The sequence below is a fragment of the Mesoplodon densirostris genome, chromosome X, assembly GCF_025265405.1.
Source record: "Mesoplodon densirostris isolate mMesDen1 chromosome X, mMesDen1 primary haplotype, whole genome shotgun sequence".
Lineage (NCBI taxonomy): Eukaryota > Metazoa > Chordata > Mammalia > Artiodactyla > Ziphiidae > Mesoplodon > Mesoplodon densirostris.
This window is the reverse complement of record NC_082681.1, coordinates 95,532,933-95,546,280: the sequence shown is the minus strand read 5'-3', so window position 1 is coordinate 95,546,280 and position 13,348 is coordinate 95,532,933. Positions and strand designations below refer to the sequence as shown.

The 13,348-nt window shown below is 39.9% G+C and overlaps 1 protein-coding gene across 2 annotated transcripts in view; it reads left to right on the top strand.

Moving 5' to 3' along the window:
* ZNF81 (zinc finger protein 81) overlaps positions 1 to 6,088 on the top strand; it is a 71,586-nt gene extending 65,498 nt beyond the window's left edge. For both annotated transcript variants that reach the window (XM_060086992.1, XM_060086991.1), the window contains exon 5: positions 4,378 to 6,088. In XM_060086992.1, coding sequence (XP_059942975.1) covers positions 4,378 to 6,086 — 1,709 coding nt within the window. In that variant the 3' untranslated portion in view covers positions 6,087 to 6,088. The remainder of the gene's footprint in view (positions 1 to 4,377) is intronic.
* The last annotated feature ends 7,260 nt before the right edge of the window (positions 6,089 to 13,348 follow it).

Sequence of the window (13,348 nt, the reverse complement as noted above, 5' to 3'; positions counted from 1 at the left end):
AACGTGAACAAATTGAAGGAGAAAAACCATATGATCATCTCAATAGATGCAGTAAAAGCTTTTGACAAAATTCATCACCCATTTATGATAAAAACTCCCCAGAAAGTAGACACAGAGGGAACTTTCCTCAACATAATAAAGCCCATATATGACAAACCCACAGCCAACATCGTCCTCAATGGTGAAAACTGAAACCATCTCCACGAAGATCAGGAACAAGACAAGGTTGCCCACTCTCACCACTGTTATTCAACATAGTTTTGGAAATTTTAGCCACAGCAATCAGAGAAGAAATAGAAATAAAAGGAATCCAAACTGGAAAAGAAGAAGTAAAGCTCTCACTGTTTGCAGTTGACATGATACTATACATAGAGCATCCTAAGGACTCTACCAGAAAACTACTAGAGCTAATCAATGAATTTGGTAAAGTAGCAGGATGCAAAATTAATGCACAGAAATCTCTTGCATTCCTATACACTAATGATGAAAAATCTGAAAGAGAAGTTAAGGAAACACTCCCATTTACCATTGCAACAAAAAGAATAAAATACTTAGGAATAAACCTACCTAAGGAGACAAAAGACCTGCATGCAGTAAACTATAAGACACTGATGGAAGAAATTAAAGATGATACAAACAGATGGAGAGATATACCATGTTCTCAGATTGGAAGAATCAACATTGTGAAAATGACTATATAACCCAAAGCAATCAATGCAATCCCTATCAAACTACCAATGGCATTTTTCACAGAACTAGAAGAAAAAAGTTCACAATGTGTATGGAAACACAAAAGACCCCAAATAGCCAAAGCAGTCTTGAGAAAGAAAAACGGAGCTGGAGAAATCAGGCTCCCTGACTTCAGTCTATACTAAAAAGCTACAGTAATCAAGACAGTATGGTACTGGCACAAAAACAGAAATATAGATCAATGGAACAGGATAGAAAGCCCAGAGATAAACCCACGCACATATAGGGTCACCTTATCTTTGATAAAGGAGGCAAGGATATACAATGGAGAAAAGACAGCCTCTTCAATAAGTGGTGCTGGGAAAACTGGACAGCTACATGCAAAAGAATGAAATTAGAACACTCCCTAACACCATACACAAAAATAAACTCAAAATGGAATAAAGACCCAAATGTAAGGCCAGACACTCTAAAACTCTTAGAGGAAAACATAGGCAGAACACTATGACATAAATCACAGCAAGATCCTTTTTGACCCACCTCCTAGAGAAATGGAAATAAAAACAAAATAAACAAATGGGACCTAATGAAACTTAAAAGCTTTTGCATAGCAAAGGGAACCATAAACAAGACCAAAAGACAACCCTCAGAATTGGAGAAAATATTTGCAAATGAAGCCACTGACAAACAATTAATCTCCAAAATTTACAAGTAGCTCATGCAGCTCAATATCAAAAAAGCAAACAACCCAATCCAAAAATGGGCAGAAGACCTAAGTAGACCTTTCTCCAAAGAAGATATACAGATTGCCAACAAACACATGAAAGAATACTCAACATCATCAATCATTAGAGAAATGGAAATCAAAACTGCAATGAGATATCATCTCACACTGGTCAGTATGGCCATCATCAAAAAATCTAGAAACAATAAATGCTGGAGAGGGTGTGGAGAAAAGGGACCCCTCTTGCACTGTTGGTGGTAATGTAAATTGATACAGCCACTATGCAGAACAGTATGGAGGTTCCTTAAAAATCTAAAAATAGAACTACCATATGACCCAGCAATCCCACTACTGGGCATATACCCTGAGAAAACCATAATTCAAAAAGAGTCATGTACCAAAATGTTCATTGCAGCTGTATTTACAATAGCCAGGACATGGAAGCAACCTGAGTGTCCATTGACAGGTGAATGGTTAAAGAAGATGTGGCAGGTATATACAATGGAATATTACTCAGACATAAAAAGAAACAAAATTGAGTTATTTGTAGTGAGGTGGATGGACCTAGAGTGTGTCATACAGAATGAAGCGAGTCAGAAAGAGAAAAACAAATACCGTATGCTAACACATATATATGGAATAAAAAAAATGGTTCTGACGAACCTAGGGACAGGACAGGAATAAAGACGCAGACGTAGAGAATGGACTTTAGGACACGGGTAGGGGGAAGGGTAAGCTGGGATGAAGTGAGAGAGTGGCATGGACTTTTATATACTACCAAATATAAAATACATAGCTACTGGGAAGCAGCCGCATAGCACAGGGAGATCAGCTCGGTGCTTTGTGACCACATAGAGGGGTGGGATAGGGAGGGTGGGAGGGAGACGCAAGAGGGAGGAGATATGGGGATATATGTATATGTATAGCTGATTCACTTTGTTATAAAGCAGAAACAAACACACCCTTGTAAAGCAATTATACTCCAATAAAGATGTTAAAAAATAAAAAAAAAAGAATAAGAGGATGAGATTTTTTATTGGACATGTGTTCAGAGTAAAGTATCAAAATGACTAACAGGGGAAAACTGGATTTGATGATTCAGAGCATTCTCAGTACCTAAAAACTCTTGCTGGTGAGATAGTGTGTAATTCTTCCTTTTACAATTATTATTGAGATTGGCATATGTCTCATGAACTGTACTGGTAATGGAACAATCTGTGATTCCCACTCTGGGCAAGAATAGTATATTAATTTTGTTAAAGGTAATTCACAGTAGTAAAGAGAGCATTAGATACAGTGCCTTAAATACAGAATTTTATTTCTCTCTTATGTAAAGTCTCTAATATCACAGGCCATTGGAAAACCTAGTTGCTCCTGCTTATTCATGAATCCAGGTTCCTTCCTTTACTCAACTCCACTGTCTCTTGGATTCTTTGTGGCATCTGCATGTTTGAATCCATGTTGCTGTCAAGTCCAGGTTTTAGTAAGCAAGAGGGTAGAAGAAGGTATAGAGAAAACATGCCTACTGTTTCAATGCTCTGGTTTGAAGGTAGCACCCGTCATTTTCTCTCACATTCTGTTTAGAACATTGTCACATGGCCACACCAATTTTCAAAGGAGGTTGAGAAATGTTACATGACCGGGCAGCCATATGCCTGGCTACTACTCTGTTATTGCAAAAGAATGATGAAACAGATTCTAGTGGGTAGCTTTCAGTCTACCACAGTTGGTGTGTCATCTCTCTGATTTTGTACTTCTTGTTAAATATATATAATTTTTGTTCCAAGAAAACAATAACACCTGGATGGAGAGTTGGAGTATAGACATCCATTTATTGTTTGTATAGGTCAAGATGGCTGTGATCACAATATTTTTCCTATAGGCATGAATAAATTAATTTTTTCAGTTTTATTGAGATACAATTGACATACAGCATTGTATAAACTTAAAGTGTACACCAAAATGACTGGACATATATATATTGTGAAATGATTGCCAGAGTAATTTTAGTTAACGTCCATATCATATAGATACAAAAAAGAGAAAGAGGGCTTCCCTGGTGGCGCAGTGGTTGAGAGTCCGCCTGCCAATGCAGGGGACATGGGTTCTTGCCCCGGTCCGGGAGGATCCCACGTGCCACAGAGCGGCTGGGCCCGTGAGCCATGGCCGCTGAGCCTGCACGTCCAGAGCCTGTGCTCCATGGCGGGAGAAGCCACAGCAGTGAGAGGCCCGCGTACCGCAAAAAAAAAAAAGAAAAAAAATTTTTCCTCGTGATGAGAACTGTTAGGATCTACTGTCTTAGCAAATTTAACTGTTTTTTATCACCTTAATTTGATATTGTTGCTAATAAGCAAGAATCAGTGAGATAAGTGAGGATTTAGAATTGAAAGCTAATGAGGACTTAGACTCTGAGTCACCCCTTCAAGCCAAGCTAATGAGGACTTAGACTCTGAGTCACCCCTTCAAGCCTAGGCTCTCCACAGAAATTTCCCCTTAAAACCCTTGTCTGTTTAATCTTCACTTCACCCTACTTGATATCCCCTACCAAAATAGAGCTAGATTGCTTAGCTGAACTCCAGTCTCCAATACTGAATATATATATATATATATATATATATATATATATATATATATATATATATATATATATATATATAAAATCATTCTGAACTTCACTTTCCTTATCTACAATGGTGGATAATAATAGAAAATACCTCATAGGGCTTTTGAAAGGATTAAATGAGTTCATATGTATATATTTCTTAGAACAATGCCTGGAACATCGTGTCATATAAGAGCTTGGCACATAATAAGTGCTATATATGTATTTTCTCTCATTGTTGTCATCATCATCATCAAATTTACTGGTTTCCCTGTGTTCAATTTGGATTAATTTATGTGTACCTTTTAATCTTCTGCCGTCTATTCTTTGTGTCAATTTTACTTTTTCATTCTCTTTTTAGATGGAAAGTTTGGGATTAAGACCTCACAAAAAAGAATTTCTGGAAAAGTTTCATTTCATAGTGAAATGGAGGGTGAAGATACAAGAGATAATTCATTGTATTCCATTTTAGAAGAACTGTGGCATGGTGCTGAACAGATAAAAAGCTATCAGGAAAAACAGAACAAACCTCTGAGTCATGCTGCTTTCATCAATAAGAAAATATTGAATACGGAATGGGATTGTGAATATAAAGACAGTGGAAAATTTGTTCATCCAGGCCCAAATCGTATTCCTTCACAGAAAAGATCCCATAAACGTGACTCATTTGGAAAGAGTTTAAAGTATAATTTAGATGTACCTATTCATAATAAAAACAATGCAACAAAGAACTTTGATAAAATTATTGGACATGGTCAAGTTTTCACCCAGAGCTCTTCTTATACTAACCATGAAAATACACATACAGGCGTGAAATTCTGTGACAGCAATCAGTGTGGAAAAGCCTTCAGCCTCAAACAAGCACTCAGTCACAATCTGAAATTTCCTGTTGGGGAGAAAGCAAATATGTGTACTGAACTTGGGAAGATCTTCACCCAGAGGTCACACCTCTTTGCACCTCAAAGAATTCATACTATGGAAAAACCTCATGAACTTAGCAAATGTGTGAATGTTTTTACACAGAAGCCACTACTCAGTATATATTTGAGGGTTCATAGAGATGAAAAACTATATATATGTTCTGAGTGTGGGAAGGCGTTCATCCAAAATTCAGAATTAATTATGCATGAGAAAATTCATACTAGAGAAAAACCCTATAAATGTAGTGAATGTGGAAAATCATTTTTCCAAGTGTCATCCCTACTTAGGCATCAGACAACCCATACTGGAGGAAAACTTTATGAATGCAGTGAATGTGGAAAAGGCTTCTCCCTGAACTCAGCCCTCAATGTACATCAGAAAATTCATACTGGAGAGAGACACCACAAGTGCAGTGAGTGTGGGAAAGCCTTTACCCAAAAATCAACGCTCAGAATGCATCAGAGAATTCATACAGGAGAGAGATCCTACATATGTACTGAATGTGGGCAGGCCTTCATCCAAAAGGCACACTTGATTGCACATCAAAGAATTCATACTGGAGAGAAGCCTTATGAATGCAGTGACTGTGGGAAATCTTTCCCTTCTAAGTCACAACTCCAGATGCATAAGCGAATTCACACAGGAGAGAAACCCTATATATGCACTGACTGTGGGAAGGCCTTTACCAACAGGTCAAATCTCAATACTCACCAGAAATCTCATACTGGAGAGAAGTCTTATATATGTGCAGAATGTGGAAAAGCCTTCACAGACAGGTCAAATTTCAATAAACACCAGACAATTCATACTGGAGAGAAACCCTATGTCTGTGCTGATTGTGGGAGGGCCTTCATCCAGAAGTCAGAGTTAATTACACATCAGAGAATCCATACTACAGAGAAGCCTTACAAATGTTCTGACTGTGAGAAATCCTTCTCCAAGAAACCACATCTCAAAGTACATCAGCGAATTCACACAGGAGAGAAACCATATATATGTGCAGAATGTGGGAAAGCCTTCACTGACAGGTCAAATTTCAATAAACACCAGACAATTCATACTGGAGAGAAACCCTATAAATGTAGTGACTGTGGAAAGGGCTTCACTCAGAAATCAGTTCTGAGTATGCATCGCAATATTCATACATGAAAGTAACCCTGTTTCTTGAAAATGAGAAAACCTTATCACAGAAATCAGGTCTAAGTGTGTATTATAAAATTCAACCAAGACTGATCATATATGAATACATTGTATAATAAAAAGAATTCATCAGGCTCTTTCACCTGAGATGAGAAAGATTATTCGGAAGAGACCCTCTAAGAATGCACTGAATGAAGGGGAACTTCCATATTTTCACAGCCTCACAAAATATAATAGAATTCATACTGGGGAAAATGCTGTCAGTTTGAGGCATTAGGAAAAGCCTTCCTGTACAAAGTATTATATAAGGCAAGTTATTACCAAATTCTTTATAGATGGAGTACGCAAAATTATATAAATGTAATGTTTACTGTGTTATATTAAGCAATTTAAAGTGGCAACAAAACAAAAGGTAGGACAACAAAATGATATATTTAATGTGTAGACCTGCTCTCAGTTCTGTAGAGTATTTGTAGCAGAACACATTTCACAATGGGAGGAATAATTGAATTGAAATTTTTTTTGGATTTAATGTAATTGTCTATCAAATATGTTTCCTATTGAATATTTTGCTCATGTGAATCCACAGTTTTAAAGTCATTATGGTTTTATATATACACACATCTGCTGATATAATTTTACACAAACACATACATATAATCCTATCATTCATACTGGTTTCCATGACATCGTATTTTTATCTTCCTTCATTGTGGTACAATGCAAAATAGCCACAGATCTCTCCCATCCTTTTATGCACTCCCCTTTTTAATATTACTCTGTTGTTTTTCTTATTAAGAGGTAGAGCTCTCTCTCTCTACTCCTTGACTCTGAGCTTGGCCGTGTGACTTGTTTTGGCCAATGTACATTAACAAAGAGATTCAAGAAGATGCTGGGGAAGTGTGTAAAGCCTGCCTCAAGTCTTACCCTCTCTTGCTGCTCTTTGGAATTCCAAGACCTTCGTGTGAAGAAACTCAAGATTACTGAGGGATGAGAAGCCACATGGAACAGAGAAGAACCAGGCCAGCTGAAGCCCCTTAGACCAAATGCCAGACATGGGAGTGAGGCTTTCATCAACCTCCAGCCCCAGCCATGCCAGCCCACACCAGAAAAGCCACACCAGTTATCCCAGCCAACCTGGAGAATTATGAGATAAATAAAATGATTATTGTTTTAAGCTACTAAGTTTGGGGTAGTCTGTTGCACAGCAAATGCTAAGTAATACCTAAAAGTGTACGCCTACTGGGGCTATTGTATCAAAACATAAGACGTGACATTAGCTTTGGGCCTGGGCAGCAGGCAGAGACTGGAAAAACAATGAGGAAAACTGTTAAGAAAGGCTGGAAAAGATGGCAGTCTGTGTTGTTTAGTAAGGGAAAAAAATAGCAAAACAGTCACCATCCTCTGTGGAAAGATAGAGAATGTACCAAATGAACTTGTGGATCTGGCTAAAGAGATTTTCAACAGAATGTTGGAAGTATCAGTTTGCTTCTTTTAGCTGCATATGATAAGATACAGAAAGAAAAGTATGAACTAAGCAAATAACTGTTCCATTTGCGAGCAGAATTCAGAAGAAATAACAGAAAAGCCAGGACTTGGCTGGGTTGAAAATAACTGCTTCACATCTCCAGTCTCTCCAGCCACCAAAATATTCTCAAGGTGAAAAAATGGCCCAAAGGTAGAGATCAAATAGTAGATGTGGCTCTAAGACCCTTTGTTAAAATGTGTGAAATATTTAAGTTGGAGTTTGGGAGACTCTCTCAGCTAAGTCAAACAGCTTCTAAAAACTTCACAACATTTTCCTAGTAGCCTGACACTGCTCAAAGTAGGGAGGGTAAAAAGAATTGTTGATGTCGCATTTGGGTCATGGAGTAAATACAAACTAGATTCATAGAAACTTGTAACATTTTTAATAGAGTTTTACTAGCAAAACTACCTCTAGGTTGGACTTAAAGGGACTGAAACAGTCCAAAATGAAAAGTGGCCTCTGGACTCCCCTCTCTAACTTCTGTGAACAGGAAGCAAGCTGAGAAAGTTACTCAGCTGCAAACATGGGCCATTTCTTATGGGAAAAGAAGGCTGTCTCAGAGAGAAGACCCAAGAACAATGTACTAAAATGGACTGGGAAGCCATTCCCAGGTAGAACTGTGACCTAAGCAAGAAACATTATTTGCCCCTGGGGCAGGGATACCTGACAATATTTGCTCTGTGGGATTTCAGAATTATTATGGAACAGTGACATATATGCCTCTTGTTCCTCCCCTTTTTGAATGGGAGTATCTGTTGCAGTTATCCTGTCCCTATCCCACTATTGTATTTATATTTATATATGTGTGTGTGTGTGTGTGTGTTGGGTTGGGGGTGGTGGTCATATAACTTGTCATTTAACTCACAGGTCTCTGGATCAAGAAACTGAGAAACTGCACCCAAGGAGCCTCAGCCATATCTGAACCTGAAGCAGAAGACTTAAGGTCTTAGATTTGAGCCTGATGCTATAATTTGGGATAAATGTTTAGAGGTCTTGGAATGGAGGTGAACATATTTTGCATGGTATGATAATGTAAATAATTTATGACCAGAGGAGAGACTGTTAGATAGAAAATGCTACAAATTTCCATCCCTATATGTATGCCTGTTTTCAGTCATTATTTTGCTTTGTGTTTCAGTTGGGATAATTTCTATTAACCTATCTTCAAGTTCACTGATTTTTAACCCCTAACCTGGCTCTGTTAGATCCACTGTTGAACCCATTGAAGGCATTCTTCATCTCAGTTATGTTTTCTTTTTATTTCTAGTATTTCCATTCTCTCTGCTGAAATTCCCCATCTGTTCATAACCTGTTGTTTACCTTTTCCACTACCCTCTTTAACATATTAATTAATCATTGTTATTTTAAATTCCCTGTTTCACAGTTCCAACAACTGGATCAACTGATTCTGGATCTGTTGATTGCTTTGTCTCTTGACAGTGGATTGTTTTCTCTTGCTGTTTTGCATGTAATTTTTGGCTGAATGTCTGATGTTGTATGTAGGAGAGTAGAAACTGAGGTAAATATTTATTCCTGGGAGTAGATAATGGCTGCTTTCCTTATAGGTCATTAGCATAGGGGAATTGAGTCCATCTAGTCAGGATTTAGGCTGGGTTTAGGTTTTGTTGCTCTCTTTACCTGCAGTGTGTCAATGACTTCAAATTTCTCTAGTGTTACCTTGTGCTTAGAGTAGGCACTGGTTTTCCAGATAATTTTTCTCAATATTCCTGAACCACCCTTGCCTTTAGGTGTTTCCTATGTGCCTGCATCTCAGAGAGGCTCCCTTCTCTATGCTCTTGCTTCTCCCTTAGTAGTAGGCTTCTATTATTACCTGGGTCTTGGTGACCTGATGAGTGGGGGGACAGGAGTTGTCCTGGGCCAGCCTCAGTCTTAGGCAGGCCCTGTATCCCTAGGTCTTGGAGGGTGAGGCTTTTTCAGTGATCCTGCCCTCCCCATTAGTATAAAGCCTTAAATGGTCTGGGCCTAGGATGGTTTCCTGCCCTTCCCCTGTGAGTGGAAGGTTTTTTCCCTTTTCCTTTCCTCTAGCCACAGTGGATCTTCACCTATGTCCTGTGGGCAACAAGGTTTGCTGCACTTCCCCCAGTGGCTTAAGGCTTTTGTTTATAAGGGAATAGGGTCCCATTGGGGCTTTGTGCCATTTCTGTATCAGCAGTTGTCCCCTTGCAGGCCTACACCACAGATAGAGGCTTTCTCCAGTCCCACCCTATCCCCAGTGTTTCTTGTGAGCACCCAGTGGAGGTCTGTGGAGAAGAACCTGCAAATGGGGGCTAACTACCCCTAGGTCTGCAGCTCTCAGAGGTCCTATATTCTCACACTATCCCACACTCAGCCTTTAGGAGTTTATTTAAAATTCTTGCTGAATTCTTACTGCTGGTGTGGTAGACCCATCTTCCTTCCTGCTCTGCCATAGGTGACCAGTGATAACTTCCTGTCTCCTTTGAGGCATTTGTCTTATATATCAAGCTAGTTCGTCGCTCTATGATGAGTTCAAGAAAAGTTATGATTTTGTAGATTACCTGAATTTTTTCTAATCATAAGAATGGGAGCTCTTTTCAGGTGTCTACATTCTAGCCAGAATCCAGAAGTCTGGATGGTCTCCTTTAGCCACTACCATCAGAATATATGCCACCTTTCAATATGACTTTGCCACTTCACCCAAGAGGTAGAGTCTGTTTCTCCAGCCCTTGAAACTGGATTTGGCCACTTCTTTGGCCAATAGGACATTGGCAAATATGACACAAGCAGAGGCTTGAGAAGTACTTGCACACTGAGGTTTGCCCACTCTTGCTGCTCTTTGAAATCCTGAGCCCAAGTGTGAAAAAGCCTGGGTTATGCTATTAGAGGATGAGAGACCTTACAGAGCAGTGACGGAGCAGAGATGAGCCATCCCAGTTGAGGTGTCCTAGACCAACCATATTTCATCTGCCAGATGTGTGAATGAAGCCATTCTATCCATCTAGCCATGGTAAGCCCACTGTGGTTGGCAGCCTCTGAGATGACCCTGGATTATCCCCACCTCCTGGTATCTACACCCTCGTGTAATTCTGTTCCCTTGAGTTTGGGCTGGATTAGTGACTTGGTTCTGGTGAATAGAATGAGGCAGAGGCAATGGGATGTCACATCCAAGATTAGGTTACAGAAAGATGGGGGCTTCCATTTTGGATGCTGTCACTCTCAGAGGGCTTACTCTAGGGGAAGCATGAGGCAGCCCTATGGAGAGACCCACATGAATGAGTTTGGGAGCATATTTTTCCAGTCTAGCCTTCACATAAGACCATAGCCTCAGCTTACAGCTTGACTGCAACCTTATGAGAGAGCTTCAGCCAAAGGCACCCTTCTGAGCCTCACCTGAATTCCTGACCCACAGAAACCGTGAGATAATAGATGTTGTTTTAAGCTGCTAAATTTTAGGGTAATTTGTTAGATAGTAATAGATTACAATAGTAATACACTGGCCTAGACTAGAAAAGCACTGCCATCCACCCCACCCATCCCAGACAGCTCACAGAATCGTGGATTAAAATGTTGATTGTTTTAAGCCACTAAGTTTTGGGTGGCTTATTACCAAGAAAAAGCTAACTAATACATTTATTATTTACTGAATTTCCTCCTCCACTATTTATCCCCAATAGATAACCAGTACTAATTAACTACTATGAACACTTTCATGTTTTAATCTGTGCTCATAATTGTATATAGACATACATATGTTACGTGCTTATAATCAGACAGAAGCTGTATAAGGGTTGTTTTCTTCCTTGATTTTCAAATGTGGGATCATGTCACACAACTATCTCTGCTTGCTTTATTACTCAACAATAACTCTTTTGGGGCTTCACTGGTGGTGCAGTGGTTGAGAGTCCGCCTGCTGATGCAGGGGACACGGGTTCATGCCCCGGTCCAGGAAGATCCCACATGCCGCGGAGCGGCTGGGCCCGTGAGCCATGGCTGCTGAGCCTGCGCATCCGGAGCCTGTGCTCCACAACGGGAGAGGCTACAACAGTGAGAGGCCCGCGTACCACACACAAATAATAATAATAATAATAATAATAATAATAATAATAATAACTCTTTTGAATGATTGCATGATAGTTCTTGGGGTGGATATGCAATAATTTATTCAACCATTTGCATATTAAGATTTGTTTATACACCCCCTTTTCAACTTAGGAGCAATGCTGTTCAAAATATTGAGGCAATTTGCATAGTGGTTGGGTAGATAGGCTCAGGAACCAGTCATCTAGGGTTTCAATCCTTACTCTACCAGTTACTAGCTATGTGACCTTGGACAGGTTAGTTAACCTCTCTGTCCTGATTTCTTCAGCTGTAAAGGATGGATGTTCACAGTAGTACCTATCTCATAGATTTGACATGAGATGTGTATAAACTTCCTAGGGCTGCTGTAATAAAGTACCACAAACTGAGTGGCTTAAAACAACAGAAATGTATTGTGAGGGGAGAAGTCTGAAATTAAGGTGTCAGCAGGGCCACACTCCCTCTGAAGGCACTAGAGAAGGAATTGTTTTGTGCCTCTCACCTAGTTTTTGGTAGTCTCAGTCATTCCTTGGCTTGTGGATCCATCACTCCAGTCACACAGCCATTTTCTTCCTGTGCGTCTTCACGTCGTGTTCCTTCTGCTAGTCTGTCTCTGTGTCTAATTTTCCCTTTTTTTATAAGAACACCAGTCATATTGGATTAGGCCCACCCTACTGGCCTCATTTTAACTTGATTACTTCTGTAAAGACTCTATTTTCAAGTAAGGTCACATTCTGAGGTACTGGAGGTTAGGACTTCAGCATATCTTTGGGGGGTACACAATTACTTATAACAAGAAGTTGATGCACGTATCTGTGTAAAGCACTTAGAACTATGTGTGGGGAGAAGTTCTTGATGAATACTAGATACACCCCACTTCCTGAGCCTGCCAAGGCCCCCCTACCATTCTCTACGCTTGGGCAGGATTTGAGAGTTTGTGTGTGGTATCTTAGTCTCATCCAACTACCTAAAGAAAATGTTTAGAGTGACAGGGAAAGCAGGCTGAGGACCAAGGCTTGTGCTATCAGCATTTGAGAACCAGGCCAAGAAAGATTCATCTACAGAGGATAATGGGAAGGAGCAGCTGGAGAGGTGAAAACATACCAGGTGAGAGCAAGGGGTTCAGAGAGAACAGAGTGTTTCCAAGGAGTGTTTCAGTGGAGGAACTGTCCAGACTAGAGGTCAATTCACATGAGCACAGAAAACCAGTGCTTGGATTTTGTGACAAGGAGGTCATTATTAACTTTGGTGAGTGTTATTTTAGAAGTGAATTTAAGGAAAACAGTTGAGCAAATTTGAAGGAGTTTCTGAACTCAGGTGGTGTTACTTCACCACAAAACTTTTCCAGTAGAAAAAAAAAGTTTGGTTGTTGGGCTGTATTGTTCTACTGTTGTCTGGGTTATGCTGAGAAATGTGTTTTCAAGAATCCTGTGTGACTCCAGGTTAGAGTCGGCCCAAAGTAGAAACTGCATGAGATTTGGGAGGTCAAAGTGAAGGAGCAACCATTACTCCAAAAGTTTGAGATTAGATACAGGGAAGGACAGATGCAGAGATACCCGGAAGGTCTTAATTTTTCCTCACTCTCTTCCACTCTGTATTCAGCCCTTTCTATCTCCCAGCCCTGCTTACCTACAGTGGCCCCAGGCCTGCCACCAGATGCCTGGCTGCAACACACAAAGGCAACAGC